The sequence below is a fragment of the Stegodyphus dumicola genome, chromosome 9 (assembly GCF_044657685.1).
Source record: "Stegodyphus dumicola isolate Sdum_Otavi_A_Nest chromosome 9, ASM4465768v1".
NCBI classification, from domain to species: domain Eukaryota; kingdom Metazoa; phylum Arthropoda; class Arachnida; order Araneae; family Eresidae; genus Stegodyphus; species Stegodyphus dumicola.
The window spans coordinates 45187140-45206882 of NC_140776.1; the positions used below are offsets into that span (position 1 = coordinate 45187140).

Below are 19743 nucleotides of genomic sequence, written 5' to 3' on the forward strand. Positions count from 1 at the left end.
TCAAGACCCAATGATAGCGCTATCTGGAGACTGTGTGTAAGCAAGAAAACATGTATGATTACAGTAGTGCCACCAAAATGTATAGCAGCTGCATAACGGAAAAGTACCAATGTACTTAGACAGTCATATTTAATGAGTAATAATTTGATGCTGCCTGACAGTTAAAGAGTCTGCTTCTGTATTGCAATATCTTGAAACTGTATTCAGAATTTCTTCATTTGACTAGCAAACAAGCTCGTCAGCTGAGAAGGCTGTAGCCAAAGCGAAATCTACGAGTTCTATGTACACCTGAAAAGAAAATGTATAAAATCATTTCAGTATGAATGAAATCGGTTCATTCTTTCCAAGCAACAGCCAATTTAAAAAAAAAAAAAAATTGTTGCCAAACCAGGAAATAAAAAACTTTGACGCATCAGGTCCTATTATATCCTATGACCTATAATGTCATGATTTAAATTTAATGTAATATACCAACTTTTTCTCAATATCAAGGAAAGAATTAATGTGCCAGTAACATACTGTATCAGCTATTTTTTTAGTTTTAAACAAAAAAGTTGCAGCTGTTTATTTAAAATGCTGACATTAACTAAAAAATTTTGACATACAATGACGTCACCTGAAATCACTTGCTTTCTTGAATGTCCAAACATGACCTAATATAATAATAATATATTTAATGTTTGGCAATTTTTGTTTCATATTTTGTGAAACTTAAAAATTTATTTTTATCTTCTAAGTGAGTCTGTTGCCAATGGGAAAAATGATGGTGAAAATAAGCATTTTCAGAGTTTTTAATTAATATCTTAGCTGATTAAAGTTGTACGAAAATAAGATTGGTCGAAATGGCTTTCCACAAATTTTTGGAATATTCCTCTTTTGGAACTCAACTCCCTGCTGTTCTAGAGGACATGATGCCTTAAACAGACAGACACACACAGATTTTAATTATATTTAGAGTGTCAGCCAAGCTCAGAATAGACTTAAAAGAAAACAGCGAGACACCGGCCACGTGTATCTTACATGAACTATTTTGAGCTACTTTCCATTGCCCCATTACTGAAAAGCTTTTTGGCCTACAAACTTGCAATTTTGTATATACAATAGAGCACCTTTGAACACCTAGAACTCCAAATTTAGTTAATCTACCTCTTATAGTTATGGGATTATTAAGGTCTGAAAAGTGTCCTTTTTGATCAGTCACTCACTGACTGACTGATCAAAAACCTGGGCCACTTCTAAATGACTTAGATATTTGAAATTTTTCATTAAGGTAGATCATTAGGCATATACAAAGGAAAAAAATCTAAAACTTAAAAAAACTACATTATTATCAACGTTAAACCAAATAACACTCATAACCAGCATTTGATAACGTCACCAACAGATAGCATAACACCGGTCGCCAGTTTCCACACCACTGATACTAATCAACTGTGCCGAAAGTAAAGATTAAAAACGTTTAGAATAGATGAAATGAAAGTGCAGAGGTAGTTTGCAGGACAGACTCTTTTTTTCATTTTGGTAGTGGGTTTAGGCCTAACTATAGCAATATCGCAAAAAGAATGTAAACAGCTTTCAAAAGATAAAAGTGTTGCTGTTCAGTAACTCAGATTTAAGAAATGAAACAGATGCCAGATGCAATTAAAACAATAGAAACTAAAAAAGGAAGCGGGAGTCTATACTTTAAAATAAGATTTTAAAATTTATATTGTTAAATAATTAAAAACAGCTGTTTAAACTTGTTTACATTTTTACATCCCTTTAAAAATCTAAAACTTGAAAAAATTACATTATTTTCGAGTTTAAAGCAAATAAAATTAAAATCCATAGACCAAATTGAATGTTTAATTGAAATTATAAATAATTTTTCAGTGATCCCTGACAATGTGTTTGTTTGCCACTAAAAATATGTATAACCAGTTCAATAATACAATGTTATTGAGTATGAACAGTCAGAAAGATAACAGTCAGTCAGATAAGTTGCCAAAGGTAAAATAGATTGCCCACGGTACTTAATGAGGAATGGAATCAAAAGGAAAATTGAGGAAGATTCTTCATTAACTGCATGTTTAGAAAATGTCTTTATAGTCAAAATAGGAGCTCATGCAATGCTGCATAGGAACATAGATATTAGCATGTGGCTAGTAAATGGATCGATTGGAAAAATAGAAAAAATACTTTGGGACGTCGACAACAATAGCAAAGCAAGAAAAATTAAAATTAAATTTAGCCATAGCATAACATACGATTTAGAACAAGGGAAGAGAAAGTTTCAGATAATGAATATTGCATATGTTCACCGAAAAAATTCCCTATTTGCTTGCCATATCCAATAACAATCCATAAATCACAGTGCCCTCCTCATTATAGGTTCTACAGTATTCAGCAAAGGGCAGGCATTTCTTGCACTCTCTCAAATTAAAGCCGTTAACAGGATTTATCTCATTAATTTAGATCCAAACGAAATTAAGGCTCAAGAAAGCTTTGTAGTAAAAGTACTGTAAAAATATATTTCAAGGTACCCCTTTGGTAAAAATTGCCGATTTTTTGGCGCCAATTCATTACTTTCTTTGATATCGGATTTCTAACTCGGAGAGGTTTAATTTTCAATAGTTTATGTTTAAAAAATTTGACTTCTCCAATTAGAAATTAACTTGCTAGTTAGAAATCTGATATCAAAGAAAGTAATAAATTGTTTTTTAAAATAATTTGAAGCATGTTGTATTTTCCTAGAGCTATGATTAAAGGAACTGCTATGGAACTTGCTAAATCTGTTAGATCTTAACTCTTTTGTTGGTAAAACCGTTTACCACAAACGTCTTTTCTCCCGAACTTTGTCCCTTTTTCACATTCATGTTGTTATGATAGATATTAGTGAGCTGAATTCTTTTATTAATATTTTTTTAAATTATACTTAATTTATGAGCATTTAAGATGCTGATTTTAAGGTTTGGGTAATTATTAAGTAATTTAATTAGTATAATTTAATAATTATCATTATCATTGTATTGCATTTTTTCTATTGAACTGTTTTAAAAATTGCCTTTTCCCAGTTTCTTCATTTGTTTTTGCATATCATTAACATTAAAAAATGAACTTAAGTTAGGATTTTAATAGAGTAAATTAGCTGTGCTAATATTTGGATTTATTTGTTAATCCTTGAATTGAGTTAGATAAGGGGGTAAGGTACTTATAATTGTCCCATAATACATTTATAAGAATGGGCCTATTTCATAATCTTTAGTCTGTCAAATAGCTCTTTGACAGTGAAAATTCCTTTTCTTAATTTCTTAATTGTTACGACACGACAATTAGCCAGAAATTAATTAATTTCCATTCACTAGTATTTTCAAAAAAAATTTTAACAGACGGTTTCGCTCAAATAAGAACTCCACAGAATACATCCCTCAAGAATTCCTAGTCCCACCCACTCCCATAAATTACTTCACACAAGTCTTACTGACTGATATTATTCAAAGCCCCCGCTGCCGCTAAAGAATTTTCGGAAACACTACACTTCTGGGTCAGACGCGAAGAGACCACTTTGCCCACTCCCAACTAGAAAGAACGTAAGTTAATACTTTTTCTGGCCTTTATATCTTCATGTACATTCACTTATCTTATTATATTTTTGATTTTTTGATTTGTTTTTACAAAGTTTGCATTATTTTTCTTATATTTTGTAATTTTCTAATGTTTATTTCAACTATTTTGAATTCTATTTCATAGTGACAATTTCCAATGTTTAATTTTTACAAATAATATTAAACTCAAATGCATAAACACGAGGGTGTCGGGGGACGGTTACTCGAGCATTATCGAAATTTTACTGCAGAAATTGCTTTTCACTCAAAATTGAATTAGCTAAAATGCTTAAGAGGAATGAGTTCTTTGGATATCAGCATTGGTTCTTAATCCCTTCTATTCACGGAAATATTTGACCTGACTTGAATTGCCGGTTTGACATCGCCTTATTGCTCGAGTAAAGGACGAAACACCTTCGTATTTATTTCTTAATTATTGTTCATTGAACGGCAGTTGCTTTGTTCCCCTTGAAAAGTCAACTAATTTCCAATCAATAACAATGATTACATGCATTTAATTTAATTCTTGCCTTTAATTTATTCCTTTTACAATTGAAATTTTATTATTGATGATTTAATTCCAGTCCCCGTTAAATATTTTTAATAATCTGCATTCAAGTTACTTCAAAACATCTTTCAAAATAGAACTTACTAAGTATGGATTCACTGTTTAAAGATAATTCTACTATAATTAAACTTAGGAGATAATATAATCAATATTAGTAAATAAATTATTATTAACTTACTTTGCAGCAATTGAGCAAGTAGTAGAATAACTTGTTTTCGCACTAAATGAATTTAAGATCATACAACATTTGATATGTATAATTTTGATATACATTCTACATTACTGTAATCTGATATTTCTGTGGATAATTTTTTTATATTTTGTTAGTAGCTCAATTAATTATGATTAAATATAGAAGTTGACTGAAGAATGATTTTTGTAGCCATTTGAAAGAAGGAATATTGTGTTGAATGTATTAAGTCTGTTTTAACTATTCTAAAGAAGCCATGTTGTCTTATTAACAACACTGCATTGAAGAATAATTTTTAATTATTATTATTACTATTTGTTGAGAATTGTTTAACTAAGTTGAATTATGAAATAACTCTTGTGAAATATAAAACAGGTCATGGCAGCAAGCTTTACCAACAGCAGATGATGTGACTAGTGTCATTAATAACCTTGACCAGATGATAACCCTTCTTTTGCAAGAAGCTCAGCAGTCAGCAGCTTGTCTCACAAATGGAAGTCCACAAACCGAACCAGAACCTACTGGTCCACTCCTGAGTTATTTATTGATGGAAGGATGTTTAGATAAATTATTGTCTTGGTCAATGCGTACTGGGGAATATGCAAATATCTTGAAATTAGAGCAGCTGAAATTTTATGAAGTAAGTTTTTTATGTTGTTACGAGTATTTAATGTGAAAAAACGTACCGTAATTTCGAGTAGATAAGCCGCCCTGGCGTATACGCAGCACACATGATAATTGACTGAAAAAAATAAAACGCCATCGGCTAAGCCGCACCGCCGTATATGCCGCAGCAAAGTATTCCAAAGCATGGCAATTAATATTCGTTCATTCAGTAATTCTCTGCCATTTTGGTGTAATCATCATTGATAACATTTACAACATAAATATAATCAGTAATATATAAATAAATAAAGAAGAAACATCTTACTTTGAACTTGACGAAAACAAACTCTGGTTATTTCTAGTATATTATTTTACGTTTTTGGTAAACTTCGTTTATCAGCATAAATTACCACATTATGAAAAAGAATACATAAATTAGATAAACAAACAGAATTTTGTATTTAAATTACATTTATTTATACAAAACCTCCAAAATCCGACTCATCGGCGTCTAATTTAAATACATTTAGCAAATGATCATCTAGGTCAGTTTCATCATTCTGTTCTAAATCACTTCTTTCAACGTCACTATCTTCAGTTTCATTTTCTTTTTCAATGATTTCCGATTTAATGAAAGTCAATATGATTGTATCAGCTGGGACTGATTGCCATTCTTTATCGACCCATAAGGCAACCTCCTCATGCGAAGCTTTTCTCATTCGTCCGGAATTCGTGAAGGAAAGGAGTCCGCTTTGCATCCATTCCTTGCACTGCTTTCGTAGTTCATGCTTGAAAGTTCTATTGATAGTGAGATCTAGTAGCTGTAAAATTTTTGTAAGCCCACCTGGTATCACTGAGGCATCAGTGCTAAGTTTTTTTGCTTCAGATCTTATTGTATCCGCTAAATGGGATCGCATTGAATCCAGAACAATGAGTCCTCGGGGTTGGAAAAAAGCACCTTTCCTTTTCCAATAAATTTCTCTCAGCCAAAACAACATTACTTCTTAACACATCCATCCTTTTTCGTTGGCGCAAATAATAACTCCTTTTGGAAAGTTTCCTTTTGGAATTGATTTTCTTTTGAAAATTATCAAAGGGGGTTAACATTTCTCCATCGGCGGCACAACCCAAAACACAAGTAAAAGAAGTCTTTTTCATTCCCGGTTGTTAACACTGAAAGTTTTTTCTCCTATTGAATGAACAGTTCTGCTCGGAGGACAGTCAAAAGTAATGGGCACTTCGTCCATATTAATTATTTTCCCTCTTTTCAAATTTTGTTCTTTAATTTTTTTTAGATGTGTACTCCAAAAAAGCTATCTTTTTTTAAAGCCAGTCCGCTGGAAGCTTTTGTCAAAATGTTGTTTTTGCCCGTACGGATAATTTCTTTCGCTACATGAACCTGAAACACAAATTAGGTCCACCAACAAAATTTTTAATGCCCATTTGTTGAGCAATTACCTTTGCTTGAAGGTGAATTCTAACTGTTGAGACTGATAATCCACTTTCTCTCTGCTCTATTGTCCATTTCTGTAAATTGTCTTCCAAAACAGTCCAGTCTATGACACCAGTTCGATTAGATCTGTTATTCTTAGGCATTTCCTCTAATTCTTCTTGTTCAGTCTTCCACCACCGAATGCATCGCTCGTCAATTTGAAATTCTTTAGCTGTAGCACAATTTCCAATTTCGCTGGCTTTCTTCACTGCCAAAAGCTTAAAATTAAGCAGCTGTGTAACTTTTTCTTCGAGTAGGAGCCATAATAATAATAATTTTAAAACGCAAACAAAAAGCAAGCTACAAAGCAGTAAAAACGCATATGAATGAATACAGTGCTTGGCAAGCAAATGTAGCTGTTGCCAATAAAACAAAAAGTGATAGAAAAAACCATGGAGTTTAGGAGAAAGTACATGCATTACAGTGTCTTTACAGAGAGCGCCACCTACCCTAGGGGAGTTTGGACTGCCAGGGTTCGTACGGTCCTTAAAAGTCCTTAATTTTTTCAAAAATAATTTTTGGTCCTTAAAAGTCCTTAATTTTGGCCAAAATGAATATATGGTCCTTAATTTTGCTCATTTGACATTTCTTATCATTTCTAATGATTGCCATTCTATGTGTGAATTGCGACTTTTCGTGAATATGGAATTAAAATTGCACGGCTCTTAACCAATCTGTTGGCGGATTTGCATTGCAAACGATTTAAAAAAAAAAAAAAAAAAAAACAATTAGCTACTCGAACGAAAGTATCGGTGTCTGATTGGCTATTCACCCAATCTTTCGAAACAGGTGTTATCTATAAATTTAGGCAGATTGTGATGAAAGCGTGAAGCCGGAAGTTGTTTAAGAGGCGAAAGTGATGATGAAGGTGCTCGAGAAAAAAAAGGGGGGGAGGTATTCTGAAAATATTTGCCAAAATTAGAGCAATCCCAACCTGGAAGGCCACAACCCTTCCGACGCCAATAGGAACGAGATGCCTGGAAAGTGCATTTTCAATAAACTGTGGCTTCATCAAGCTGACTACAAAGACTGGATATTGATGGATGGCAACCCTTAAATGTGGTCTTTGTCTGAAACAAATTGAAATTTCTCGCTGAAAATTCACATGAAAATTAAGTTTCGTTTTATCATTTCAATTTGTTTTTACACGGTTTTGCGTAGCTTAATTTCTGTGTTTGTTTCAATTAAGCCATAAATTAATTTATCACCTTCTACGGAGTTTATTCTCTTTTGCACGTACTATATGTATGGGATATCGGGATTATGAGTTTATTTCTGCAGAGGGTCTGTTATCGATTTCGCGTAAAATCTGTTGGCTCCATTTCGATTTTAGGTCGCCAAGGGCAAATTCGGTAACGCTAGCCGAGAAAAAGTGAAGTTCGGAAATACGTTTAGAAGCTTCAATAGACAATTAAGTATTTGGTTTAAACCTATGTTGTTGATAGTAATGCATAATTTTTGCTAATGGCGATACAATTATTAGTTGAAAATAACTAACTAATTAAAAATTTTTTAATATTTTTAAAGCTGAAAACAACTAATTGAAACTAATTTTCCTGAATGAACTAGACGCAAAATTAACTTTCATGAATTACTAAAGTTATTGGGTAGAAGTTTAACTGAAAATATACATTCCGTATTATATATATATATATATTTATTTATACAGTACAAAGTCCGAGGTCTGGACTCGTCGGGACTTCGGCGATCCCAGATTTGAGATTTTTCCGGATATTAGATCACTTTAAATCTACTAAGATGGCACATAGAAATTATAAAATTGAAAATATGAAATCGTGATTTATGAAATAATGAAGCATTTATGATTTAAAGGGTATCAAAATTTACAAAAGAAAAGAGCTTAATATTTATATGTTTACCTTATTAAACATTTCTTTCAATGAGAGTTGTTTGATTTGTTTTCTCTGCTAATACTTTAGACTAATACATATAATTTCTTGTTCAGTTATTAAGTTCCTTCCATTGTTCAAGTCCTGTAATTGCTGTGTCGAGAATTCCAAATAACTTGTCAATCAAAATTTTTTCTCGTTCAGTAACCTCTCTGTTACTTTCTTCACTATCAGTAGCTGTATTTTCTGGATTTAGAACCATACTACAGATTTCGCCCTCCGTTAATTGATTGATGATTGGGCATTGTCATCGCAATGAAAAACTTCTGTTTAACTTCGCTAAATTCTGCCGCCTGTTGCGGCCATGCGAGCTCTGGCGCTGGTTCTGGCTTTATGTGAATAACAAATCAGCTATTCTTAATTCAAATAGCACTAAATATAATCGTTTGTCCTATGAGTATTATTAAGAAAATCTATTTTTAGCATAAGGAAAGAAATTTCTGCTAAATCTCCCCATGTCAACATTTTAGCGCATTAAACTTAAATATGTAATCGTGTAATACTCTGTTATTTGGCGTCGCTGCATGATTCATAACTCAAGTTGTCATCTGTTGATAAATATGCGGTGATGAAAGCAAAATACAATAAATAATGATATGCGATTTCGGCATCAAGGATATAAAATATTAGTTGGTGTAAAATTAACAAATGTTTCGGTTTGAGATTATGCCAAGTAGATACGTAGCTATGGAGTCAAGTTACTAATCACACAAATTTATGCTAAAATAATTATTTCTTCAATAATGAGATATTTTATTTAGCGCCAAACTGAGATTAAGAATCGGGATTTCCAGTATGTTTTTTTATGATGAGGAAAAAAAATCTAATGCGCGTGCGTAAAGCATACCCCTTTCCTTCAGAAAAGCCCTAAAAAATTGGTAGGTGGTGGCTTTGAGGTCCGGATTTTAGATCATTCCAGATATTGGATGTGCGGATCTCGGACTTTGTACTGTATATTTATATATATATATATACATCTTTCAAAATATAACTACCAGTATGGATTCACTCTTTTAAAATAATTCTACTTTAATTAAACTTGAGATAATATAATCAATTAATCAATATTGTTTAAGAAATAAATTATATATATATATAGTAAAAAAATGTATATTTTCACTATTCAAGTATTCACTGTGACAAGTATTTTTATCTTGTCACGTGAACAGGCCTCTGTGGAAAGGGGCTTCTCTGTAAATAAAGCAATTGAAATTGAAAATTTAAGTGACTCATCAACGCACAGTATTTGATTACATAAAATTTTCTGGAGGTGTTCTTAATATCGAAATTAATAAAGAAATGAGATCAGCAGCAGCTTCGGCAAGAAGTGGAGTTCGGTATTTAGAAGAACAAAAATCTTTAACTAAATCTGAAAATTCAAAGAGGAAAAGAAATATTATTGAAGAAGAAATTGGTTATATGAAGCAGAAGAAAAAATTTTTTCAAAGGGACATTAAAGATGTTAATGAAGAAGTAGATGCTTTAGCAGATGAAGCTGAGACCAGCAGGAACATTGATTTGTTTATCAAAGCAAATGAACTTAGAAGAATAGTTAAAGAAAAAGAAATAGACATAAATAAATTAGATGTTAAAATAGCTGAAAAGATTTCAGGTTAAAAAAAAAGCACAAATGTTTTGTATCTTTTGTACAGTTTATTATTCTAGTATCTTTCAAAAAAACCAAGGAAATAAATTGTATGTTTACAAATCAGTTATTTTAATCTGCAAAATATTCTTACATTGTGATTATAATAGTAGTTGACTGTGTTTAAATAAATATCAAATAATAATCATGTAAGTTAAATAATAATCATGTAAATCTCTGAAATAGTGACTTATTAGTGTAAAATACACTTATACATGTTTTTCAAGAAATTATGTTCCTAATTTAATGTTATCTACTTCATAACTTGTAGGGAGTTAGTTTAATTTTCAAAATTGTTTTATGGTAAGTATTAAATTGAATTTAATAATAGTGCATAATACACACTTCTGTTAGTTTCTTAAAGTGAAATTACAAGCATGCAGTCGGTTGTATGGATAATTGCTTTATTCTATTCATTTTTTTTTTGTTTGCTGATAGTTCCTTAATGTTTTCTTTGATGGTCCTTAAAAGTCCTTAATTTTCATGTAAGGAAATGTGTACGAACCCTAACTGCCTTAGCTCAATTTGAGGTTAGAATATTGTAACAAATTCTTACCGCCTCACTTCTGCGTTACTTACGATCTGAACTAGTGAAGTTTTAAAGACAGAGGAAAGAAAAAATTCTCTCAGATACGCCACCGAACTAAGTTTTGAATTTTTAAACACATATGAGCCGTGGCTTATCTACCAGAAATTACGGTATATCATTCTTAAAAAACTATTTGTGGGGTTTTAGACTTCATAAATAAATGCTTAATGTTTAGTTCAGTCAATAACTGAGAAAATATTGGAGATCATTTTATCTAAAATTTCTATATAAGAATAAATGGGGGGGACTGAAAGCTTTCAGATTTTAACGATTGCCCAAAAGGGTTTGTTAAGGATTTTAACGTTCTCACTGAGCTGCCAATCTGCTTTTGCACTCACCCCCTTTTTTTTTAAGTTCAAAGGGGCTTTGTCCCTGAAGGACTATTGTTTTGCGTTGGTTCACTATAAATGTCCGTTTCGCTTTTCGAACTGCTGCCACCAAATGTTAGAGTCCTGCATTGTATTTGAAGAAATTAAATAAGGAAAAAATCTGCGTAAATGTATGTGTATTTCTTGCATTGTGATAAAACAGCGGTACATAGAGCCATCAAATTTTGAATAACGTAATCCTGCTGCAAATATGGAATTTGTTTTATTATCGATTTCATATTATGTAAATTTTAAAGGAATTTTTGATTAACAAACTCAAGGATTTCAAAACGAGCAATGGCAAGGTTGTGCAGAAAAAAAACATTTTTATCTCCAGCGCGTGAGACTGCACATCAGAAATTCTAAAGATATGCTCAGTTTAAAACTATTTTGCGATATTGCTCTTGAACTGAATTTTATGGTTTAAGTGTGAAGAACGTAATATTTAATAAGGTAACAGACAAAGCATTAAAAAAGCTTTCCTTTGGACGTAATGTAAAATCTGAAACCTTTCAGATTTTTATTATATTTAATTTTGATTTTTAGTATCGTTGCTTGTTTTTATTAATTTGATGACCACACTTTTATTTTTTTCTTTTAAACCTTTCTTATAAAGTATTGTTTTCTTTTCACTTGTGCCACATACAGTTCAACAGCAATCTCGCAAAATTGTTAAAGTTGTATAGCAGCATTTTTTTTAGAATTCCTGATGCATTTCATGCATTTTTATATTTTTGCAGCCTTTTCTTAGTTTGTCATATCAATATTCAGTTTTCTTAATCAGATGTCTAAAAAAAAATTTTTTTTCACTTTTCATTATTAACTTTATGTTTAACTTATGTACTAAATATAATGTACTTCGCATTTACGCCATACAAAATTGAATTCATCAGAAAATATCTGGTTGTAATGATAGTTTTCTGCCAAAAAACGTTCATAATAAAGTTAGGGGAAAACATGAAAGTAGCACCTTTAGTGACCACCCCAAATCTATGATTTTCTGGCAACGTTTTTGTCGTTTTTCAAAGCCTTCGACCCAGAAACTTGGTGGTCTTGAGTCCAAAAACAGATCAACCATATTTCAAATGTCCTGTGCAGAATGGAAGAAATCGCCAGCAAGATGTAGCTACAGGTGTGAAAAAAAGGAAGTGCAGAGGAGCGATGTTGGGGTTATATGGTGGGTGTGGAAGAAGATTCCATTCGAGTCCATACAAAGTTTGGCCAGTGAATGCAGACACACAAGGTATTGTACATTATCTTGATGGAACATTTCCATTTTATGCCGGAACTCGGTTCAACGTTTCTCCTTAATAGCAGCTTCAATATGGATTGACATCTCGCTGTACTGTCGAACCCGCCTTATTGCCGAGGGTTTTACTTTTTTCAGATCTCTTTGTGGATAATACTATGGCAGTCCTGCCAGATACAAAGCATGATCTTTTTGTTACTCAAATTGCATTTTATGATGCTGCAACTGGCTCATGGAGTGCAGACCAAGCCCCTTTTGACCTATGAAGTAAATCCACTTTTCATCACAAGTAAGAAAAGTGGGTATACTTATACCATCCAGAATTTTGTACTTGTATTTGATATTCAAGCAGATTAGTGCAACCCCAAACACCTGTATCCTTATCTCTTTGAGTCAGCTCATGCAGCACCCAGTGATTGAACTTATACATCAAATTTATGTGATGCATGGCGCGACTAATGAACATGGCAATATTGTCTAACTCCTTAGCAAGTTCTCAAGTGGTTGCATACTGATCTACTTCCACAAGCTCTCTCAAGCAGGCTTCATCAACATCAGTAGGATGGCCAGAGCTCTCTGCTGCTTGAATGTCATTGTCCTTGTTTTTGAATTTCTGGTACTAAACCTTCACACTGGCATATGATACAACATTAATACCTAAAGCTGTATAGTTGATTTGATGACATTTTGTAGCTGACTTTTTGCAATAGAACTGGAAGTAAATTATGGTTCTAATCTGATAGCATGATAGTTCCATTTCAGACATCTTGTATTTGATGATAACGATTTCACAACACCGTGTTCTAAAGCGAGTCTCTCTCTTTCAAATTCCAAAAATTATTTGACAAAATGTGATTAAATACGGCAACTCGAACTTGATTGTGCTGAAAATATTTGGTGGTGATGAGATACTTTCACCAAAACCCAATACAGTGCAAAGTCCGAGATCTGGACTCATCTGGACTTCGGATTTGGGGTTTTTACGGATATTCGATCATCGGTTAAATCTTGTAAGATGGCATGTAGAAATTATAAAATTAAAAATACGAAATCATGATTTATGAAACAGGGAATTTATGATCTAAAAGGTATCAAAATTTACAAAAGAAAAAAATTCTTAATATTTATCTGTTTACTGTATTAAACATTTCTTTCAATGTAAGTTGTTTTAATTGGTTCATTTTTTGTGGTAATACTTTCTCTTTAATTCTGTAGACGGACATAATTTCTTGTTCAGTTGCAAAGTTTCATTGTTTGAGTCCTGTAATTGCTGTGTCTAGATTTCTAATTTGTCGATTGAAATATTTTGTTTTCAGTAACTTCTTTGTCACTTTCTTCACTATATTAGGGGTTTTTTCTGAATCTAGAACCATAGTACAGATTTTGCGACCAGTTAACTGATTGGGGCATTGTCAGTGCAATGGAAAACTTATGCTACATCATCTGTATTTATTACCACTTCTCCACATTTCTTTATAAAATATATTAATTGGAAAATTTAACCTTTGGTTTGAGATATCTGAAAAGATATAAATTTGCAGCTATAATCTTCATCATCCTCACCATGAAATATGATAGCTTGGCCATAAATTATGACTAGCATTTTTTAAGGTATCTGGAGACAGATCCTCCCACAATCTTGTGATGCTTCAAAGAGCAGTTACACAGCAGCGTGGTAAAATATTTCAAAAATTCTTAAATAGTCTTGTCATTATTCAAGAAATTTAACATATATTTTAAAAAAGCTGCTTTATATCTGTATTTCAATACTTGCACTATTCTGATATCCATAGGCTGAATGATGGACGTACAGTTGGAAGGAAAGAATAATACTGACACATCATTTTTCACTAAAATTTTAAGTGAAGTACGGTTGAACAGTTGTCTATAATCAGGGCAATTTTTGCGTTATCAGGTAAACCAACCGTATTCAAATGACGCCAAACCTCGATGAAAGGATTTTTTGCATGATATATATCAGGGAAAATCTTCATTCCTTTAAGTGCTCGAGGTCGTGTATTTTTTCCAATTACAAAACGTTTACGCTTGTGCATGCTAAAAGTTTTAGTCTTGCTTTGGGTTCTTTGACTTTGTTGGAGCTTTTTTTTGTAAACATTGCCAAGGTATTCGCATTACAGACCAGTTTCATCAACGTTGTAAATTTGTTCTGGAGAAAACTGTTAATGAGTTAACTATTCACTATTCAATTTTTAAATTTGGTTAATCAACCTGTCGAATATGTGCACTTAGTATTTAAGTTCATTTCTTTACGAAATATTTTGGCTTGAGCCATTAGCAATGGACCCGTTAAGGCACACCCTCACTGCAATGCTGTCTGATCTACTTAGTCATCACTTTCAGCATAACAAATAACATATTTAGTTATTCATTGCAAGTAAATTTTCAGAATCCACAATAAATTCCTTTTCTTGTTTTCATATGTCATATACAGTGTACTTACAAATGCCATGCTTCTCGCATAATTTTGAGACAGATAAACCTTTATCCATTTTTTGCAGCAATTCCACTTTTTATTTCATGGACATCAAAACATGCTTTTGCTTTGTAGATCCTGTTGTAGCTCCAGAAACTCTTTTTGACATAATTGAAAGTTCAAACATTAATTTTCATAAAAGTGCAGTAATAATAACAACCCGCAAAAAATAATAAGCTGGATCAAATCAGAAAGTTAATGAACAGTGCAATCTGCTGTATTAACTAAAATTCCTTGGAATTGGTGAAGTATAATTTTAACCTGGTTTATTAGTGTTTGATATATATCATGAGATTTGTGACAAAAGACAAGTTGTTCCACTAAATTTTTTCTTGCCTCTATTGTGCACTGAGACAGTTAAACCTGAATTGTATACATTTAGTTAGTTACAGTTATTTATTATACGTAGCGTATTTGGAAACTAAGTACCGTTTCATTCTGGCGCCGTTGCAGCGCTGTGGTAGGCATCCCGTGCATGCGCACTAGTCTTTCTTGTTCACTGACTTTCAATTGTCACCATTTTGGTTGCTCTATGTTGTGTTTTCAGTTTGCTGTGCATATTCAAAATGTTTAAGACAATTAGTTCTCCCGCTGACTGTGAGATTCGTGCCGTGATTAAATTTTTGAACGCGAGGAATGTTAAACCGGCCGAAATTTATCGTCAAGTGACAGAAGTTTACGGTGAATACGCGATAAGTGATGGAATGGTGAGGAAGTGGGTAAGAATGTTTAATGCAGGTCGAACAAATGTCCACGCCGAGGCTCGGAGTGGTCGGCCTTCTGTTGTCACCGATGGTTTGGTAAGGAAAGTTGACGAAGCAATTCGTGAGAACAGACGCTTCACAATGACAACTCTTTCAGAGGCATTTCCACAAATTTCACGTACTGTTTTGTTCGAAATTGTGTCTGACCGCTTGAATTATCGCAAACTGTGTTCCCGATGGGTTCCAAAAATGCTCACTGATGTTCACAAAACAAAGCGACTTGGTAATGCCCTGACATTTCTCACGCGGTACAGTGATGAGGGAGAAAACGTTTTAAACCAAATTGTGACAGTTGATGAAACTTGGGTGTGTCATTTCACACCAGAATCGAAACAACAATCAATGGAGTGGAGACACACTCATTCTCCGAAAAAACAAAAGTTCAAAGTGACAATGTCATCACAAAAAATCATGTGCACTGTCTTCTGGGATAGGAAAGGCGTTTTGCTTACTGAATTTCTTCCCAGAGGTGAAACCATTAATGCGGCACGATATTGTGAGACTTTAACAAAACTGAGGCGTGCCATTCAAAACAAATGAAGAGGAATGCTCAGTAAAGGAATTGTGTTGCTCCATGACAATGCTCGGCTCCATACTGCTGGTGTCACTCAATCATTAATTCGACAGTTTCATTGGGAGCAGTTCGACAGCCCTGACTTGGCGCCGTCCGACTATCACTTGTTCCTGCACATGAAGCACGAGCTTGGTGGCAAGCGCTTTGGATCTGACGATGACACGAAAAATGCTGTGGAGTCGTGGTTATTGAAACTGGCGGGAAGTTTCTTTGATGATGGTATACAAAAACTGGTCACCCGCTATGACAAGTGTTTGATCATTGTCTGAAACTATGTTGAAAAATAGTTTAAGACATGTATTTTCATGTAAAAATAAAATTGGATTCGAAAAAATTGTTTTACTTTTTTTTTTTTTTTTTTTTTTTTTTTTTTCAAAACGGTACTTAGTTTCCGAATACACCTCGTACATATGTCTATTTTTTGCACATGCTTAAGGTCTTATCTGAGTGCTGAATAAATACTAAATTCTCATATGCAATCTCTGTGGGTCCCAAATTCTGCTAGCAAGCACCTAAGTTCTAAATTTTTGCCGCCCGTAAATTTTGGGTCCCAGTTCTTTCCCTAAATTCTAAAACTTTTGTCATCCCTTAATTTTGTTGTTTGGTACTTCTCTAAATTCCAAAAATTTTTACTTTCCTAAATTCTGTTGCCTGGTGCGGCTATATACTAGCTCTGGCACCTTCTGGGTTTATGTGAATGACAAATCAGTTATTCGTAATTCAAATAGCACTAAATGGAATCATTAGCCTATGAGTATCAATAACATATGGAAAAAAAATATGTGTTAAATTTTTCCTCATCAACATTTCTTAGTACATTTAACTTAAATCTGTAATCATTGCCATCCATAATGTCAACATAAAAGGTTACCATACTCTTTGTTATTCAATTACTAATATAAAAAAAAAAAAAAAAAATTGCTTAGCCATTCAGGCATGAGTCATCACTCAAGTTGGCATGTGTTGATAAACATGTGCTGATAAAAGCACAATATAATAAATAATGATTCACAGGTTACCATTAGGAATATAAAATATTAGCAGGTGTAAAATCAACCCACTATTTACTACTAGGCATTTTAGTTAGTGCTGGAGTTGAAATTAAGAATTGGGACTTTCCCTATTTTATTATGGGGGGAAAACATCAAATGTGCATGCTTAATGCATATAAAAAAAAAAGTTCTTAATAGAAAGGTTGTTGATGACTTTGAGGTCCAGATTTTAGATCATTTCCGATATTAGACATATAGATCTCGAACTTTGCACTGTATTTAAAAACATCATGTCTTTAGAGTTCCTGATAGACTGTTAGAGGTTGCCATACATATTTTTATATTTACTATATTATTTCTTTTTAAAACTAGCTCCCTATATGGCCCAGTTATCTAAAATACTTATGAAAAGAAAAAGTATATAATAATTTTTAATGGGTTTAGTTAGTCTAATTTCATAAAAATATTGAACATTTCTAATTAGACATCTCATGATTTTGACACATGTGTATTTAAATCAATCACATTGAAAAGTAGAAAAAATATTCCTGTCAGCTGTGTTTATTGCTTTTAAAAACTCAATAACATTCCAGATTAAATTTGAAAGTATCTTGGGCTTTACTGAATTACATTATTCTGTCTCATGGAAGATAAAGGTAATTTATGTACAGCGATGGCAACACATTGCTTTTGCAAAGTTGAATTTGTGAATTAAAATTGAAAGCTTATCTTACATTTTCTTGAATGGCAATAGTCTCGCATGCTGGACATAAAAATGTCTTATTTCAAACATAGTTGCCACTGCTCACTTTCAAATTGTTGAATTTCTTAATCAAAAGTCCATAAAAGTTTCACAAGATATGAATTAAAAAATAATAAAACAAATTGAAAACTTAGGCTTTCAGGTACACATGTTTGGGTAGAGGACTACATTATTCAAAATTTGATGGCTCTAAATACTGTCATTTTTTCACAGTGTGAGGAACATAAGTATATATGTGCAGATTCTTCCTTATTTAATTTCTTTAAAAGTAGGGTAATAATATTTGGTCGCAACAATTTGAAAAGTGATACAGTGAATCAAGGCAGAATTCCGTATTAGCCCAAAATGCCCCTTTTAGGTATGGTGCTAATAGCCTCTTTTGGGCTAATAAAGCATTAAGTAAGTGCCTTTTTATGGTAATAATGAATCAGAATTGTATGAAAAAGTGTTATCCAAAATCCTTTGGGGGGACAATTAATTAAAAATATAAGTAGATTATCTTTCATTTGTATTAAAAAAATAGATTATGTAAATATAAGGAATTGATAGTATGTTTGTAAAGTGGTTTTAATGCAACAATTTATTTTCTATGTAATTAACAAAAGAAAATTTAACTCAAATTATAAAAGGTTGAATTCTTTGATAAATCATTTCACAGCTTCTTTCATGTATTGAAAGCTTATTTTACCCAATTAAAAATATGGTACAGATGTAAAATTGTCAATATTTGCTTATGCTTGAATGTCCTTGCTTGCAAGTGAAAATTTTCTCACTGAGCATATTCTGCTGCCGTTTGCAGCTGATACTTTTTCACACAAAACTAAAACCTTCTGTAATATATAGTGCCAAATTGGTGTTTTTAACAGTTAAATTCACCTGACAAGTGCTAGACACTAAAAGCCAATACTAGGCGTTTTGTCGCCTGGTGCAAATTCAGTGGATTCTAAATTCTGTTGGCCAGTGCCTTTCTAAATGCTAAAAATTTTTGCTGTCCTTAAATTCTGCTGCATAGTGCTTTCTCTTAATTATAAAAATTTGCAGCTTTGTGTTCTTCTAAATTAGAGAAAAATTGTTGCCCTTAAATTCTTCTGGCTGTAGGCTGGCCTTTCTATATGAACTTGTATAAAAGGATGTTCTTCTAATTTAGAAAACAATGTCACTCTTAAATTCTGCCACCTGGAGGCTGCACTGCTAGACTCTACACAATTTTCAATACTAACTTGCACAAAAGGGCTTTAAATTGTGTTACATGATTTCCTATGTATAGTCTATATAGGTACAAATTTGCATAAAGAGAAGCATGACTATATTTAAAACACATTCAATAACTAAAACATTACTTAATCTGATTTTAATTTAAAAGTAACAGGCCACAGTTAAATTCAATTTTTGTAACTGTGCTACATTTGGATTTTCCAGTTCTTTTCATAAACACCTTTTACATTTCCTCTCTTTTGAGTATTTAAGATAATTTAAAAGCTTCTAATCCTGTTAATATATATTCATCTTGTACATTCATGTGAATTTTCACAATGCATATCATGTTAATTATATATTTAATTTTGTTGTCTTAATTTCTAAAAGAATACTAATTCACTGTAAATATTTCATTCTTAAAAATGAAAATTTATTTCATGTTTATAAAGGTATTTTTTCCTTGTATATTTTAAAGATTTTAGTTACAAATTGTCATCAAGATCTTCTTTTCCATAAACCTGTTGTGCGACCTTTGTTGAGGCTGTTGGCTTCTTGTGGAGATGGTGCACCTGTAGAAGTTGAAAAAAGACTAATTATTTTACTAAACACATTGTGTGTTTGTCTGACACAGTTTCCTGATTTATTGCAAGTATTTTTTGGAGCAAGCTCTGACCATGGATCCACAAGGTCAGAAAAACGAGACATGTATGTTGGTTGCATGGGTTTGTTTTTCTTTAGTTTTTTTACATTATAATTTT

General features: G+C 32.5%; 1 protein-coding gene across 6 annotated transcripts in view; it reads left to right on the top strand.

Annotated features, from left to right (window-relative positions):
• Positions 1-19743, top strand: part of LOC118196702 (FHF complex subunit HOOK-interacting protein 1B-like) — a 113350-nt gene that overhangs the window by 7932 nt on the left and 85675 nt on the right. For 4 of the 6 annotated variants that reach the window (XM_035368156.2, XM_035368157.2, XM_085823400.1 and 1 more), the window contains exons 4-5: positions 4718-4982; positions 19461-19690. In XM_035368156.2, coding sequence (XP_035224047.1) covers positions 4718-4982; positions 19461-19690 — 495 coding nt within the window. The remainder of the gene's footprint in view (positions 1-4717; positions 4983-19460; positions 19691-19743) is intronic. The other 2 variants (XM_085823398.1, XM_085823399.1) reach the window with 1 other exon arrangement.